The 16,630-nt window shown below is 42.6% G+C and overlaps 1 protein-coding gene across 2 annotated transcripts in view; it reads left to right on the top strand.

The window, feature by feature from the left end:
* Positions 1–723: 723 nt before the first annotated feature.
* LOC126567990 (paired box protein Pax-3-A-like) overlaps positions 724–16,630 on the top strand; it is a 44,964-nt gene continuing 29,057 nt past the window's right edge. For both annotated transcript variants that reach the window (XM_050224377.1, XM_050224378.1), the window contains exon 1: positions 724–946. In XM_050224377.1, the coding sequence (XP_050080334.1) occupies positions 808–946 (139 nt within the window). In that variant the 5' untranslated portion in view covers positions 724–807. The remainder of the gene's footprint in view (positions 947–16,630) is intronic.

A 16,630-nucleotide genomic window follows, 5' to 3' on the forward strand; every position in this document is an offset into this window, starting at 1 on the left:
AGCACCCTCCCTAGGACTGGATGTCTTAGGCCGAACAGAGCAGTTCACTCGCAAACACACACCCATCTCTGGTATGAGTGGCCGTACAGCACGTCAATATTATGTTGATCTGGCCCCATTTAGTACGGTGCATCGATCGCGCGAAAGCCTAATTAATTAATTAATTATTGCTGATTCGCTTCTGAAAACCACGGAACTCGGCACTCGACCGGACCGGGCTTTCGATCGCTTTGCTGTTTTCACCGTGTGACATACCTTATGTGAGCGGTCCCTGGAGACAGAGTGTGTGTGTGTGAGAGAGAGAGAGAGCGATAACCTTCTTGACCAATTAAGTACATCCCGGAACGATTCCAGAACCACCAAGGGTGCGATGCGTGTTGATGAGATACAAATTGACATTTCGTTGATGGCAAATGTGCGATTTCTAGTTTGCGTCGCTGTCATTTTTTATCGTCTTTTGTTCCAATCAATACCCATTCCAGTGACTGTGTGTGCCATTAAGCTTAACTACAACAAAAGTGATTTGTAAAAAAACGAAAGCAAGTGATATCGGAAAGAATCTAATTCCCGAAAATTCTAATCTTCCACGTTCTTTAGATCAAAGGTGCAAAAACAAAACAGAATATGGTTTGAATGTGCAGTGAGAAAAAAATATCTTAGTGAGTGAAAGGGCAAAACAAAACACAAAAGCAAACGCCCCCCCCCCCCCTCCCTCCCCCCGATAATAGACGCAAAAGGCAAATAAAACTATTTGCAATTCGTTGCACTCGTCGGCGGTGCCATCTAGTGCAATTCGCCCGAACTATAATGTTGATTGGATCTGCGATCGGTAGTGAGTTCGCCCAATTACCGAGTGCCCCGTGGAGCATGGAACCTCCGAGGGCTCCACTGCCCGGTCAAGGATCACTTCCACCTCCCCCACCCACGCTGCAGCTCTCACCGACCGGTAAGTTACGAAAAACGATTTTGCCGACGGCAAAACAACGAAACGCTTACCATGACGATGAGTGAGCTTCTCAAGCAATTAGAGCAACATAAGTAACGAACAGTGAGCATCGTTTGGTGTTACATATCCACAACTGTACACCTTTTGGAACGGTTATTATCAAAAGCAGTCCTGGCCGGATGACGAGCTCAACCACGCGGTATGCTCGGGTACAATGCAATGCACATTATGCACACGGCTGCAGTACACAGCAGAACATGCAGTACAAATACTTTACTCGTTCGTGGTTGGACTGATAAAAATGATACCGGGACATGCACACAGGCACAAACGCGTACACACATTCTGACATTGCCATTGTCGGGAGCGAATGTTTCGAAAGCGTAGAAAAATTAGCCGATCGTTTCGCCGGAACATGGCAAAGGAATGGAGCATATTCCCTGCATGCACAAGCCTGCCTGTCCAGAGGGAGTGATCATCCTTTGGGGGATGGAATAACTCGAACAAAAAAAGAAAAAAAACGGCACCGACGCTACGGAATGACTGCTGGTTCTTTTTTTTTTCAAATTGATGATCAATTGTATTCAATTGTGTAAGGCACTTGTCATTTTTTCGTGTGTAATTCGAAATGAAGAAGGGTACGAAAACACGGGAGAAAGCTGAATGAACACATAAAATTAGCACTCATTTGCACTTGACTGGCGGTTCTTATCGGTACGATCTGTTGTATTCGATACACGGTATCAAAATTAGCACTCAATTATGAAAGAATTATACAAAGTTCGTTCATTTTTTTCAAAGCGATCCACAAAGTTAAACAAGTCTTAAATTAATTAATTAATTTATATTCATTCATATATTCAGGCATATTTAAGACAACCTGAAAATTACTATCGTGAAAAGATAATACAAATAAGATAAACAAAAATACTGTTTGTAAGTTGTAATAAGTTTTTCGAAACGTAAGAGTTTTATTAACATTTTATTCTTAATTTAAATATTTACCTTGTTACTGGAAGTACATTTACTTAATTTTTAATTTATTTCAAATTGATGGTTCACCCCAAAAAGCATTTTTGGTGGATTTGAAATGACAAGTTTTGAAGCTACTAAACTTGTGTTTTTCAAATATAAAAATGAAACGATGAAATCCAATTGAAAACACTGTGTTTTATCGTATAATTTTGAAGAAATCTTTGCTTTAAATATTTCTTTTACTAGGCAGTAAAATATTTAAAACAAGTCATTCTAAAGAAACATAAATTTCATTTCAAAAAACAAAATTTTCTCCACTAAATTTCATATTGCAATGCAAATCAAACGTTCCCAACATGATACAAACAACTTTTACCAGAAAAAATACAACCACTTACACACATCACAGCCAACAAGCAAAAATCAAGCTTCACAGCTTCTTCCCGGTGAGGTGAATCAATCATTTACCGTTTCAACACAACTGCCAGCCCAAAATGAGGCATAAGCATAACTTGCAAACGGAGTGGGGCGGGAAAAAAAGGACAAACAAACCTGCAGACTAAAAAGATCGATTAAAATTCAGCACGAAATTGATTTCCGGCGCACCACGGACGGACACACAGAAGCGAAACGGACCGAAGATGCGTTCGACCACCGGAGCTGTTGACAGCTTCGGTCGATGCATCCAATCCCTTCTCCCCAGCGGGAGTTATCGCATCCGAGCATCCCAATATTGTGCATCCAGTTTTCGGGACGGAAGCCGCGGCAAACGGCAGGGAAACAACTTGTTCACTGCCAGCGCACGGTAAATACATAATAAATAAAATTCGCAAATCATCATCCACATTATCCACCCCGCGGATCACATCGTCGAGGATCTTTTCCACGGTTTCCATAAGGTTCCCTCGGTTCCCGGTGTTGTGCATGTGTGAACGACAAATTGATCATAAATATTGAACCACCGCGTACGCTTTTCACGCACAGTTTTCCACTTTCTTTTCGCACATTACTGACCGTTACTTTTCCAGTTGTGTGTGTGTGTGTGTGTGCTTTTTTTAGTATTGGTTTTCTTTCTCCATTTGATGTCCGGCCGTTGGATGGAATATATTTTCGGGAAAGCGTTTCACGGCCCTGCTGTTCACTGGCCGACCGTAAGCGATGTAAGTTTTAATTCGATGTGAAACGGCTCCCAGAGCATCATAATGCTTCTGCTTGTCAGCAGCTCGGCCCAGACGACATGACATCTTCGCCTTCGCGAAACATTCCCCGGTTTCATCGTGAAATTTCTTTTAATTAATTAATATTTATTTATTCGCAACAAAAAGCGTTGCCTTTTTGCCTTGGTGTGGTAGTTCAACCAGCCCAACTCGTGCAACTAGCTCGTGGTGGAAATGATGACCAAGAAAGGGACAAGGCTGGACGTCAAGAAATTTTATGGATCCGATGGAAAAGTGTTGATGTGTTAAACTGTAATGGTTGCACTTGCTTATTCGATATTATCAGTCTGCTTTTCTTGTGCCATGTTTTGTAGTTCATAAAAGAAAGATTTTTAAAGTTTCGAAGTTAATGAAAATTACTCTCGGCTCACATCTGTCAGACGAATTCATTCAATTTTATGATCCCCCAAAAAAAAAACGACGCTTCTCGAATCGTCTTAAATATGTTGAGAACTTTACAAAATTGCCATTTACACACGACGAGCGAACGCGAAAAAAAAAAGACATTTTATAGTAAACGTCATTCCACTCGATCTGTTGTTCATCCACCGTCATTCGGCCATTGTGCTGTTAGTGTGTGTGGTTTTTATTTTAAGGGCAATTTTAAAATTCACAGCATCGCTCATAACTTCTCCGAAACAAATGCACGAACTGCTCACCAAAGTGTTAATGTCCTAACGACAATTGCCTGGGTGTAATTGAATTTCACGTCACTTATGCACTCGCTGAATGCATTTCACCCATCCCCGAGGGATCACCAATCGACAGGGTGACTGCGATGACAGTGTTTCGTGTTCGGGTCGTAAGTTGTGAAAAATTTTAATTTCAAATTAATTTTAATTTTTCCCGCATTCTTCACGGCGCTGGCAGGAAGCTCGGGTGCGTACAGGGGGAAGCAGAAAATAGCATACAAACACACAAAAACTGTCAACGAAATTCGCAACCGTCGACGCATTGAGTGAGAAAATTGTCGACCGAGGGCGAGACCCTGCGCGAAAAACCGGGTTAATGAATTTAATGTGTCACCCGAGTCTCTCGACCTGACCTGTTCTGAAGATGCTCCAGCATGCTGGCGCTGTTGTAGTTTGCAAAGGACTGATTAAATGGGACACTCGATCGCGCCCGGACGTCAAGCGTTTGTGGCTGCTCAATGTTTCTCTTTGAACCTGTTTTTGATTGAATGGGGAAGCATCATACCCACCGAAAAAAAAAATCCTTCAACTCACATTCCATCAACACAACTAGAAGCTTTGTTTGGACACTACAAGTTCCTAAACTTTAACTTGAACAGCAAGATGTTACCGTTGTGGAATGTTGATGTTTTGATGAGCATTATGTTTGCCGTTAAATAACTGCAGCTACTGCAGCTTCGATTCGGACATGTGGGCATAATTTATGACGACTTTGACGTATTTGGTCAGCAGGCAAACAGGCGAAAGGGTGCTCGGAAGCATTATTCCGCCGCCTGATTTGGAAGTATTTTGACAGGTTTTTGCAGAAAGAATGTTAAAATGAATGTTAAAGGAAGCGAGTTTGATGCCTTTCTTACTAGAGCAATGGTCACGGGAGTTGCAAGAGCAGATTTTGTTTAACAGTCTTTTTATTAAATTTTGTTTTACTTTTTTCTTAAATGCAAACTCAGATGTCTCAGAATTTGCTAAATTATTGAGTCAAGTACAAATATGATTGGGTAACTAATTTTCAATACACAGTTTAAAAAAAAGAATATAAATTTTAAACGAATAAAAAACAAAAAACCAAACCTCTTTTTAAATTGAACATAACAATACGACCATCCGTTTGTAGCCCAAGTTTTTTGCAAACTAAGTTACGATCTCTTTTCTTCACTAAATTAACGGCCATAATCATTTGAATCATTTACTTTTTTTTTTTGCATTTCGGAAAATATTTTATCAGGAAAAAATGCAGCTTGAAATCATTTTCGGACATTTTAATGTGCTTGTTTAACTTGTTTGGCAAAAAGAGACCATGGACCATTTGTTTTCGACCACCTTCGCCTTTTAATCATAATATACAGGGTTTCAATACTTATAATGTAACTTCCGAATCATTTAGTGGAATTTTCCAAATGGATATTAGCGTATTGTAAGCTTCTTGGGCAACTTAGCAAGCATATAGTGGAATCCTACATTAAATTAGTTAACAAATGCAATCATAAAGTGGAATTACTGCTGAGCGTTTCGTTCTCTCCTGTTAAACTAGCAGATTGAAAAATTGTCTTCAATAGCTTAGTAGTAAAAGATATTCTTATTACTGCATTTTTAACAATAAATAATTGAAACATTCCACAGTCGAGATGCCAATCTTCCCTTCAGTGAATACATAATTCCACTATATGATTGCAAAGTTCCACAATGGATAAGCAGTATTCAAATATTCATTTGAAATATTCTCCTAAGGGGTTGTAAAATTTCGATTATACGGATCAATACCCAGTAAGACAGTACTCAGTAGACAGTAGTAACATTTAGCCTTATTTCTGTGTCACTCTAACGACTACCGCAAGATGTTAGAGTTTTTTAAAATCATTACTTATTTGCAGTATAAACGTAACTTGCAGTATAATCGTAAAAACTGAAATCTTCACGATTGTTCGTTCACAATTTTGAATGAATGAAAATCTTTTGAATTCTTGAAAAACTGCAATCCTGCTACATCCATAAGGCATATTCCGGTATGAAATATAGCAGTGTGAAGTTTAGCTCAATAATGGTTCTATTGTTCTGTTCACCACTTTATCCGTTCTAACGAGCCATTTTCCAGGCACATTTCAAAATGCAAAAAATGACTGTTTCAACACGTTTGAAACTTGAGATAGCAATGTGATAGAGATTATGATTTTGATATAGAAGTTTTGAAGGAATTAGTAACTGAGACTAACCCAAATAGTTTCCTTAAAAATACAACTAATCAAAACACTGCATTACAATCAATTCGTCAACCACCTTCAAATTCAAAGAAACAAACTTAACAACAAAACACTCGCTTCGTATCGATAAAATAAACTGTTCGCTGTCTGACAACGTTCCCAGGCCTGTTATTAATGCGATACATCGTCGTCTTGGGACGTCTTCCGACGTCAATACATGCGCTTGGTAGCGTTATGAAATTCCGTTGATTAGCGGTGCTGGGCAATTAAACGCAAACACTCACATTCCCACCTGGAGCTCGTTCGATTCCAGCTGGAAGTGGCGTGGATTATGTGCTGTGTACCATTTTCACAAATTCAGTTTGAACGCTTACCGGTGTTCAGATATGAAGGTGATTCCTACCGGGCTGGAACCGGGCGTCAGTTTTCCATCGAACTCCGCACAGGAAATGTTAGCTATTTTCAACGCTGAAAGTCGCACAAAGTCACACCAGCGGGTATGCCTCCATTACCGGTCGTGCGGTTGATTGATTCTGGACACCTCCCTCGGGCCGTCCTATGTCTAACGATGCGTCCAAACAGGAGAACCTTATGGGTAGCATTACATAGACACGGACAAATTAATTACATACCGCGCCTCCGCCCGACTGTTTTTCCCACTTCCCGAAAATGGCGCGCACACACACACGCACACGTGACCAATTTCCACGCACAACCCTCGGGATGGGAAAGGTGGGCCAAGTCGTGCGTCTGTTCGGCGATTTTCTCCACACAGCGTGCCAAATGGTGGCGGTGGTGGCTGGGGTCCCGCTGGATAATTACCATCGATCCAGCTCCATCACAGCTCGCACAAGGCTGACAATACTGTCGCCGTGCTGGTCCGCGGTGTGCGGTCCACAACAATCATCGTGCCCGGATCGTGCAAACAAAATGGCGTTCATCGCCATGCTTCCGCGCACAATTATGAATCGACTATTTTCCAAAACCCCGTGGGTAAGTGCGAGTTCGTGGGTTAGAGTTTTTAGTTTTCGAATAATTCAACGCCAAACAACGCCTCACGCGTTCGAACTGGTCATGAAAAGCTGCGGGGAATCGGAGTCGTGCTATGGATATGTGGGGAGGGAATTTGTTTTCCTTTCTACTACCACCCTGGGGTAGGTAGTAGTCCATTAGCTCCATCGTGGCTAGTGTTATCGATTTTGTGATTTGGGAGGAAAAAAAACTAGAGCATGACTGATTACGTACTCGTGGGAATCGTGAGTCCTCAGTCATCATCGTGAAAGTCAGTATACTTATAAAGATGATATATCAGGTTTTATTGCAGCAGAAAGAAGAAGTCATCTTTCTCTTTTGATATTCATATCTGCTGGTATTCTAGAACCCCAAATGTTTTGTACTTATCAACAATGTTGCAAACCGTTGAAATGCTTGCGAATTGACACCTGCAAAATGATTGCACAGTCAAACCTAGCTATCACCTTCATTCTGTTACGTATTGTTTCTATATGTATGTGTTTCTGTGTGCTCGTAACAAATCCCTCCTGAATCACAGCCAACGCACACGAGGCGCACATGCCGAGCCAAAATGGTAATTGTGGTCTAGCTGCAGTCAGGTAACACGATATCCGGGCGTAATTTCAAACATTCTCTATGGGTTGAGTTTTTCCTGCCCAGTGTTATCACGCTTCCCAGTGTTTTCACACCAATCGAAATGGTAACGCCCGGGACGGATTCACCCAGATAACTTTCAGGCTATGGTGACTCAAAAAAAAAAAAACCTATGATCAACTTCATTGCTCCTTTTCGACCCCGGCAACTCCGTTGCTTCGTATTGAGCCACCTTAATCAGATTATCGCGCCTTGATTACCGATAGTTGGTTGATGGTGGCCGAGGGAGAGAGTTAGGGTGTTAAGGATTGTTGGGATTTTCACAGGTATTGCGATTAACGGGCATATAGAAAAATAAAAACACAAACGTACTACACGAAACTCGAAGCTATAGTTGAAAGAGCTTCCAAGGCAGAGGATATTCAATTACCAAACACTCGTGGGTATAAATAGAGTTCGTTTGGCAAACAGCGGGCACTAATTACTGGGGATACTTAATCCAATAGAATCAAAAGCACGCAAGGTGCACAGTTTATGGCCATTTTTAGTGGGACAGGATAGCCTGAAATTATTTTAGGTTTTGACCCAATTAACAGCATATTTATTTTTCGAACCATCATAGACTGTTTATCTATTGTGTGAGTATAAGCGCAAGAAGTGGTCTAATTTTATTCTGTTTATAACACGGGGAGATACAGATAATTTGCAAGTCCAAATATTTCTCAAGCTTATTGTTTTTTGTCATATATATTCTTGAGAACTATCCGCATAGAAAAACCAAACGATTGCTCCAGTGTTTAATGGTGAACTTTTACTCAATTTTTCTCAAATATTATTAACTGTGCTGTTGCATATGTTGCATATCTTGCATCCACTAGAAACAAATGATCCTGAAAGAACTATTTTGTTAGAAAAGTTGAAGATAATAAAGCTTGTTTTATTTTATTTTAGTTTAAGAGCACAGCGCAGTGCCGTTTTTTCGAGTGTGCCTCTTCTTGAGCTGATTTTGTAAAATATTTCTGAATGCCCTTCTCTCTTTGTTGTTTGCCTTATCAGAGGCACACTCGGTTTGATAAGGCTTGTTGATGGAAAGATATATTTTTTTATAAATCATGCACAAGCAAATCCTACAATGGCATTACTCTCCATAGATTGTGAAAAATGTCAGAAATATTATGCCCATGAAAGAGTCTAAATGGATGTTATTTATATTTCAACCTTGGCCGTATTTTTAGCAATATTGGACGGATCGGGGTTGAGGCAACAGAATTCCATTCATTTAAACGAGTTTAGTAAACAATTTGTTTATTGGTTTACGAAGGCATCACGAAAGCGAAGCCTTTTATTGGGCGCTACATTATCGGAAAGTCTCGTCCCTGCAATCCAGGATTCCATGACTTGATTTTACACATAAATGAATAATTGGAGTTAAATCAAGTCAGTCACCTTGTTCACCTGTTTATGTTGTCAAAATTAATTTATTTTTCCTGCGGAAACTAGTTCTAAATGAAAGATTGCTCTTGGTTTACTACTATTCATCGTAGATAATTCTTTTCCACTATCACCATTACAATGCCTTCCAACTGTACGTACGATACCATCGCAACCGCATCGAGCAACGAGCACCGTTCAGGAAGCATTCACGATCGTACCACACTTTGTCGCGCATCGTGTTACATTTCATGCGCATGTTCACACGTTCCAGTGGCTTATTAGAGCCGACGATCGTACCGAACGGGTGCAAAACGCTACCAACTGAATGCAACCGGACCCGAACAATGGCCGCCATCGGTGGCCAACGTCTGGGAATTGAAATATGGAATTCCATAATTAAAGAGTAAGCCATCATAAAGACAGCAATCAGTACGGGTACGGTTCCGGATCGGACGTGTCTCTATTTTCGGTAACAAAATCGGGCAGCAAAGAGGAGAACCGCGCTGCCAAGCGCCAATGCGCCGTGTTACGCCTTTCGTATATTGTGCACCGACAAACCGGGTGTTGATGATTGACTGTTTGCTCGATCGCTACCGAAAGATAGCCCGATAAGTACTGCGTACTGCAATGTTTTTCCGCGATTACCGTTCCACAAGGGGGGGACCTGTTGACGACAGGGGCGCTTCGTGGTAATTTTTGTAGCGCATCCCTGCATAGCCGACGATCATTCCAGCGCATAGTCGAATACACGATACGAAGGACAAGCGACGAACCCGCGTGGGAGCAGTATCGTCGGGTTAAACAACGGGAGAATCGGTTTGCATTTAATTCCTTCGAGGAACACAAACGCCATCCAGCAAATGCTCCCGGCGCTGCTTGGTTCTGATTGATATAATGACGCGACATGATTGTTGTTGCTGCTGCTGCTGCTGTTGATGTAAGGAAGTTGATAACGCGTCACACAGTCAACCACACGCAAACGCATTGTGTGCAGAAGCGTTCGGAGGTCGGATCTCATCTCAAACAAACGCGACGCCACCAAACCGACCACCAGCGTATTGGGAAAAGGTGGTTCGCAATTTTTTTTTTTTTTTTGTTTATTCTCGTGTGTAGGTCTACCTCTTTGTGGCACGTTGGGTTCAACATTCAAGCGCACCGCGATCGATTCGCATGAACATTCGGATCGGATTCCGGCAGATTCCGGCGCTGATGGAATTGTGCGGTGCGTACCACTGTTTTTGGCCACAGCGAGACATTCCGTCCGTCTGTACTTTTTTCCATCGTTTCCCATCACCTTTCCGGCGCGATGGATGGAGCGATTGATTTTGATGCGCGATAGCTCCCGTGTTTCGGTTTTTCGGAGCGTTTCGTCAAACCGTCTACCGCCCGTGGGGAAACGAGTTTTTTTCCGCTCGACTGTGTGTCTGTGTGTGTGTGTGTGTGTTTGTTTCGGATGAAATCTAACAAATTAATGATGCTCCTATATGTGTCCGGTATAGCGAACGAGGCGTATGTCGTTCCGTTTAGTGGTCCACAAGCTGACATACACTTTTCCTTCCCTAGAAGACCCCTACACTTGGAGCGATCGTTTGACTAAACTGTTCGTTGCTCACTCACTCGATCGCCGAGCTGCGTACGATCGGAAGCAGTGGTTGGGAGGTTTCGTTTTTTTTTTTATTACCACAGACCTACAGCGGAAAGAGACATCTGTTTGATGAGCAATCGGATCACTGGACTGGTCGAACAATCAATGTCACACACAGCGGTACGGCCGCAACGCCGTAAAAGGGATGAAACTCGGTGAGAGAGCAAGAATTGTGTCTGTATTTGTTGCTTTTGGGAGAAAACACACGCTCGCTACCATTATTATTATTATTTAGGTAGTAATTAAACAGGTCCATAAAGTGAGTTTCCTTTACTGTTTAGAAGAGCCTTTCCGAAAAAAACCCGTACAAACTACTTTGCTTAAAACAAGCCACCGAAAAAGCTTGCACCTTCTGCCACAATCTCATTCGCTGGATCGACAACGAGTCGCACGCAACGTGGCCAGGCTCAGCTCCTTACGCCAATGCAAATCGTACTCGCAGACTACATTTGCTGTGGGCCGCATTTCATTATCATAAATTATTGTTCGCCTTATCTGCGATAACGATCTTTATGATGTAATTTACGGCAAATTAGTCACATTACTTCGGCTGCAAGTGGACTGCCACCGAGTGGTGAGTGCGTTTGTCACATCCGTTAGCACCGTAGAATGGAAACCGAACCGGACCGTCACTGTCGGTTGGCGATTTTTGTTGATTTTCGAACACTTGAACACTAAATAAACATGAGCCTGTTGGAAAAGAATGATGTACGCACGTTAGCGCCTGGTTAGGATGGGGACGAAATAGAACCAAAAAAAAAAAGCAAAAAGAGATGATAATCGGACGATTTTGAAACCGAACACTTTATGGGGGGTTCGTCGCCAGCGCGGCATACGTCGCGCATCGAAGTCTTTCGTTTTGATGCGATCATTTCTTGCTTTTCTTTTGCTGCGACAAAAAAGAGATCGAGTGAACATTGAAGCTGTTTTCTCGCTCTCCAGATACCCAAACGTCCTCGGATGAGGGTAGGAATAATTTACCAACCGAGCTCGAGCCATCGATCGCATCGATTAGCGCCTTATCAGATCTCGACGAGCCACGCACAGCGATGACAGTGTGGAGACGACAAAATTATGACTAATTACCGGCACGGCAGGATATCCAATCAGTGGCACCGCGGGCGTTTAAATGACGGCAGCACGGCACCACAATACCCAACCGGGCCCGGCCGCGCTCAGAGAGGGTAGAAATAATTTAATTTTTTCGATCTGTGATAAAAAGCACCCAAAGAATGAAGTGATGATAAGTGTCACCGAGAGACCAGCGAGCGGGTGATCACGGGTGATCAGCAAACGATTGCCTCTTTGCTGGCGGGGAGTCGCCCAGTCGCCCAGACTTTTCATCAGCCGGCGAGAAAAAAAAACATCCCCGAGTGTCGCACATCTATGCAAACCCGCCGAAAATGAACCAATCGTCACCTGTGGTGCGCTTGATGCGCTCCCACAACCAGCTCAGGCGTCACACCTGCCTATGGGTGACTGTAAACAGTGAAAAATATGGCGACGACTCCCGACGTGAGCATCGACGGTGATTCACTGATTGTAAAACCCGTCGGCAGCTCATGTTTTCGGCAGCTTTCTTCATTCGTTTCATTCGATTACTGTGTGTGCGTGTTTCTTATTCTTGCTTTTTTGCATACAACAAAGCATTTGAATGTCCCAGCGCGATCGGAGCAATGTTTTGCTAATCAGCGCTAATGTAGGGAACCGTGACCGAGGTGTGTTGAATGGAGTCTAACTGGGAGCGAAGCATAATAATGTTCGCATTTTGAGAGAAGCTTCGTTTAGCATAGACTATTGTGGGATGATATGATACAAGCTTGATGACAGATTTTATACGCTTTTATTGTTTTCTGAACATTCCAGAAAAAGAGTTTTACATTTATGAATCTGGATACGTTGGTTAGAGGCAATAGCACAGTCGATATTTGTTTGTCTAGTATTGTTATTCTTGAAGTGGCTTGGATTAAATATATTTCTATGCTTCGAAAGAAGATAAACGGCTGATTGAGACACAAAAATTTGATAATTTATTAATTAGATTCGAATTAGTGATGGAAAATCCAATATAAATTCTAAAATCTTCTGCTAGTGAAATTCTGCCAATTCTGCTAGTGAAATACTGAATCCTTATCCAAACTATTTCTGGACTATCCAACCATTGCTCCGAAGGATACTCCGATGCTCAGGATCAACTCATTGAGTACATCCAGACTAGGCACATACAACGCAGACTTTAAATTAAAAGCTCATATGAAAAAAAAAACTTCCTTGTATTAACAAACATAACCACAGAACAGAAACACACACAAAAATGATAATTTGTGATTGAAATTCGAAGTAAAACAAAAGGCTTGTCTTCCATATTTCCGGCAATACTGATAATTGCCATTCAATGCAATCAACAAAATTCCCTAAAGTGAAGCATTTTCTCCCATAAGTGAGCAATTAATGCCATTTTCCGGTGAATCCTACCGGTCCAATGCTGCTGAAAGTCCTTGCTGTCACAAAAGATCTGGCTGTCTTCCTGATGCAACAAAACTGCAACATTTCCTCGCCCCCACTGCCTCCATTTCCCAAAATGCACTCACCGAACGTTCAAGCCATCCCCTGGTATGCCCATATGTATGTGTGCGTTGTGCGCGTTTGTAACTCCCCAGAGGCTCATTCCTGAACGATGCCTCCTGGCCACGTCGAAACTGGTCGCCTTTCTGTTCGAATGGGTTTCGCACTTACTCGCCATAAAGGCTTTCTGCTCATGAGCAACGATTTTTGTTGCGTGCGCAACATAAATTATTCTCAATCTTTCCCACCACCGGTCCCTCGCACAGAAACGGCAGCCCAAGCGCTGCGTGCGCTTGCACTGGAATATTTTTGCAAAATAGTGTAAATGGACCACTAACTCACCCAGCCAACAAACCTTTTCGGATGCCATTCCGATCAAGGGTGGGAGTTCGGCTGTCTGCCACGGCAGTTTGTTGGCAGTTTACCGTACCGATCGTGTACGGTGGGAAAAGAACAACTTTCGACAACTTACCAGCAGGGCAGAAGGATGTGGGGCGGTGGACTTGAGCTGTTGGTTCCCGGGTCTGGTGTCCGGTTTTTCGAGGCCACTCCGGTTCTCCGGTTTCGGTTTGAAAAATTCCTGGAAATCTCCATACTGGGTAGATTACAAACGGGAGAAGTTCCTCTCTCTCACAGCCAGGGACGGGAGCCGAGCGTGGTATTGTTGTCTCTCCCGGGTGCGAATCGTCCCTGGGGATGCATATTATTATATTGGCAGACATCCACCGCCAGACGCCGGAGTAAAGGGCGAGAGGCCAGCAGTGCGGCTAATTCTACCTGAAGGAGCAGCCCGAGTTGCACACCGGTCGCGCTTAATATGAAGTTAATCATTGTCCACGGCAAACTGTAGGCGCGCTTTCAATTGCTCTTCTCGTACCTTCGCTCACAGCCCGGGTAAGTGTGTATTAGAGCCAGCAGACTGTTCTCATTCAATACTCCAAAACGCTTGCAATTCATCAGCAACAATCCAGCATCACATCATTAGCCATGATGCAATTCATTGCCTTCTCTCCTCAGTCCACTTCAGCTAGTTCCATGTATTGCAAATGCATTAAAAATGTAGTTTTGCGACAACCCACCCTTCTTTACCTGCGCCGCCTACTCCCCATTAGCCCTTTCATGCAAGGATGCACATTTGTGCATTTTCTTCGTCGCCTGCTTCTTCTCATGGCACAGCGTCCAGCTACTATTTTCTTCATCCTTTCTCTTTCGCACGATGGGTAAACCTCACTCTCGCTTGAAATAAGTAATAAAAGAAAAAAAGCATAATACGCATACGGATATATGTGGGCACAAATTATGCACTTTCGAGGCTGCTCCGGAGCAGCTCGGGCTCCCCCATTCCCGATGCCCTTCAGACTTCACCCTCTACTCGTCAGTCGCACACGATCGTGATCGTTGCGTCGAGAGCAGTCATCATAATTATTATAAATAAATTAAAATGCGATTAACCTAACGTTTGTGCACGGTAATTCGCAAACGATCGGTCGGTGCGATTCGAATGCACCGATGTACATGCCACCCCCCTCCCCCCCATTCTCCGCTCAACTGCAAACAAGCGCAACCTTAACTCAGGGAATGCGGGAATGGGATCAATCACGACGCAAGGCAACAAACAGCACACGTTTTAACGATCAAGTTGTTTGATTCGCTGAAATTTGTTTGAAAGCAATTTAAAATATTTGCTTAAAGTGTTGATTTATAATAATAATGAGTTCTTTGTTTGCTTGCGATGTGTTTGCTTACGCTTATTTTTTGGGCTCGATGCTTGGAAGTTGAACAAGCTAAATTCACAACGCAATCTGAATATTTGAAGTTATATTTATGTTTGAAAACCTTTTTCTAAATAAGATGCCTTTTTTAATATTTGAAAACATTAACTCATTTTTTATTGTTCAACGACATATCTATTACTAGATATGGACTGCAATACGCTTGCGACCAAGTGATCTATTGGTTGACTAGGCCTCACTGACAACAATTTCCTTTTGACTAAGGGATTTCTCCATGGACGAGGAAACTTGGACTACTCACTCGACTACAAGATCTCGTGCTAAATGAGGGTCCTTTGCGAACAGGACCATCTCGAATAGAAAGTTTCTTGAAAGCTAAAGTCCCTTAAACGACAAGATCTTTCGGTGGGCTAGATCAAGTGGCGTCTTCGACTACAATGTTTCTCGAAATACAAGGCCCCTTGGATAGATGGAGTCTCATCAAAGGCAAGACCTCTTGGTCTTCAAACAGCTGGGCCAGGGTTCAAATCCTATCCGGCGTGACCCTTAGAGGACGTTAAGCGAAGAAAAAGAAAAAGAAGAAGAAGAAGCAGACCGTTTTATGATGCTCAAAAACTTAAATTATTGCCTTAAATGACAAAGAAAATTGGTTATTGTGTACCTGAAAGCATTTTTGGATACCAAATCTAAACAAATTAATACAATATAATAGCACGTTCATAAAAAAAGCAAAACCAAGCATCATAAATTAGAATAAGTTCATTGAATGTAAAATGCCAAATATGCGCGCACCTACTAATTTTATTGATTTTACCAACCCACTGTCTGCCACCACTCACTCACGTTATGAATTCATAAATAGCAAACAATGTAGTTGGGGACAATAATTTACCCAAACCACCGTACTGACCCACCCACCGCAGCCGTTACTAAATGAGTTTAAGCTTTAAATTAAACTAGCTATGCGCATTCGGTGTTCGATGTAATCCTATTTGATGTTCAAGGAAAAGTGTGTCCGACCTGCCGGTGAAGCCGACCGAAAAACGGAAAAACCCGTCGAAGCAAACGACAAGTGCGACTAGTAAGACTACTCTCTTAAGGGGTAAGTTTCTGAGAATGCGGTGCACACCAAGCAAAACGCAAAACAACAAGCCACATGCAACGACCATTAGGTAAAGCAGCCTTAAAGAAAATCTAGTTAGCTATCTACTAGCGCGGCTCCGTCGGCTGCCGAGTCGAAGTCGAAGAGATTAGGCCGGAATCGTACGGTGGAGGGTATTTAGAGTTGAGCTTTAAAAACAACTTCAATGGAAAAACCCCAGCTCACTATCTCTTGCTAGCCCACAAAGGAAGCAATAAATTGCGAAATGGAGAGCTGTTTGGATTCGACTAGCAAACATCTAATTTTTGTATCAATAATGCAGAAGTACCTGTTAAAAGAAAAGATATTACCTCTATCTGGTTTGTGGAGAGGAGGGGGGGGGGGGGTTGGGGGTACGTTTTCTACCTCTGTGGTGATCCGATACGATGTTTGCATATTGCATGCTCATTTGCTATTACCTCTGCTGCTGCTGCTACACAAGGACGCTTGCCTCGCTTGCGTACCGAAAAGGTCGA

Source organism: Anopheles maculipalpis, chromosome 2RL (genome assembly GCF_943734695.1).
Source record: "Anopheles maculipalpis chromosome 2RL, idAnoMacuDA_375_x, whole genome shotgun sequence".
In the NCBI taxonomy this organism is placed as follows: domain Eukaryota; kingdom Metazoa; phylum Arthropoda; class Insecta; order Diptera; family Culicidae; genus Anopheles; species Anopheles maculipalpis.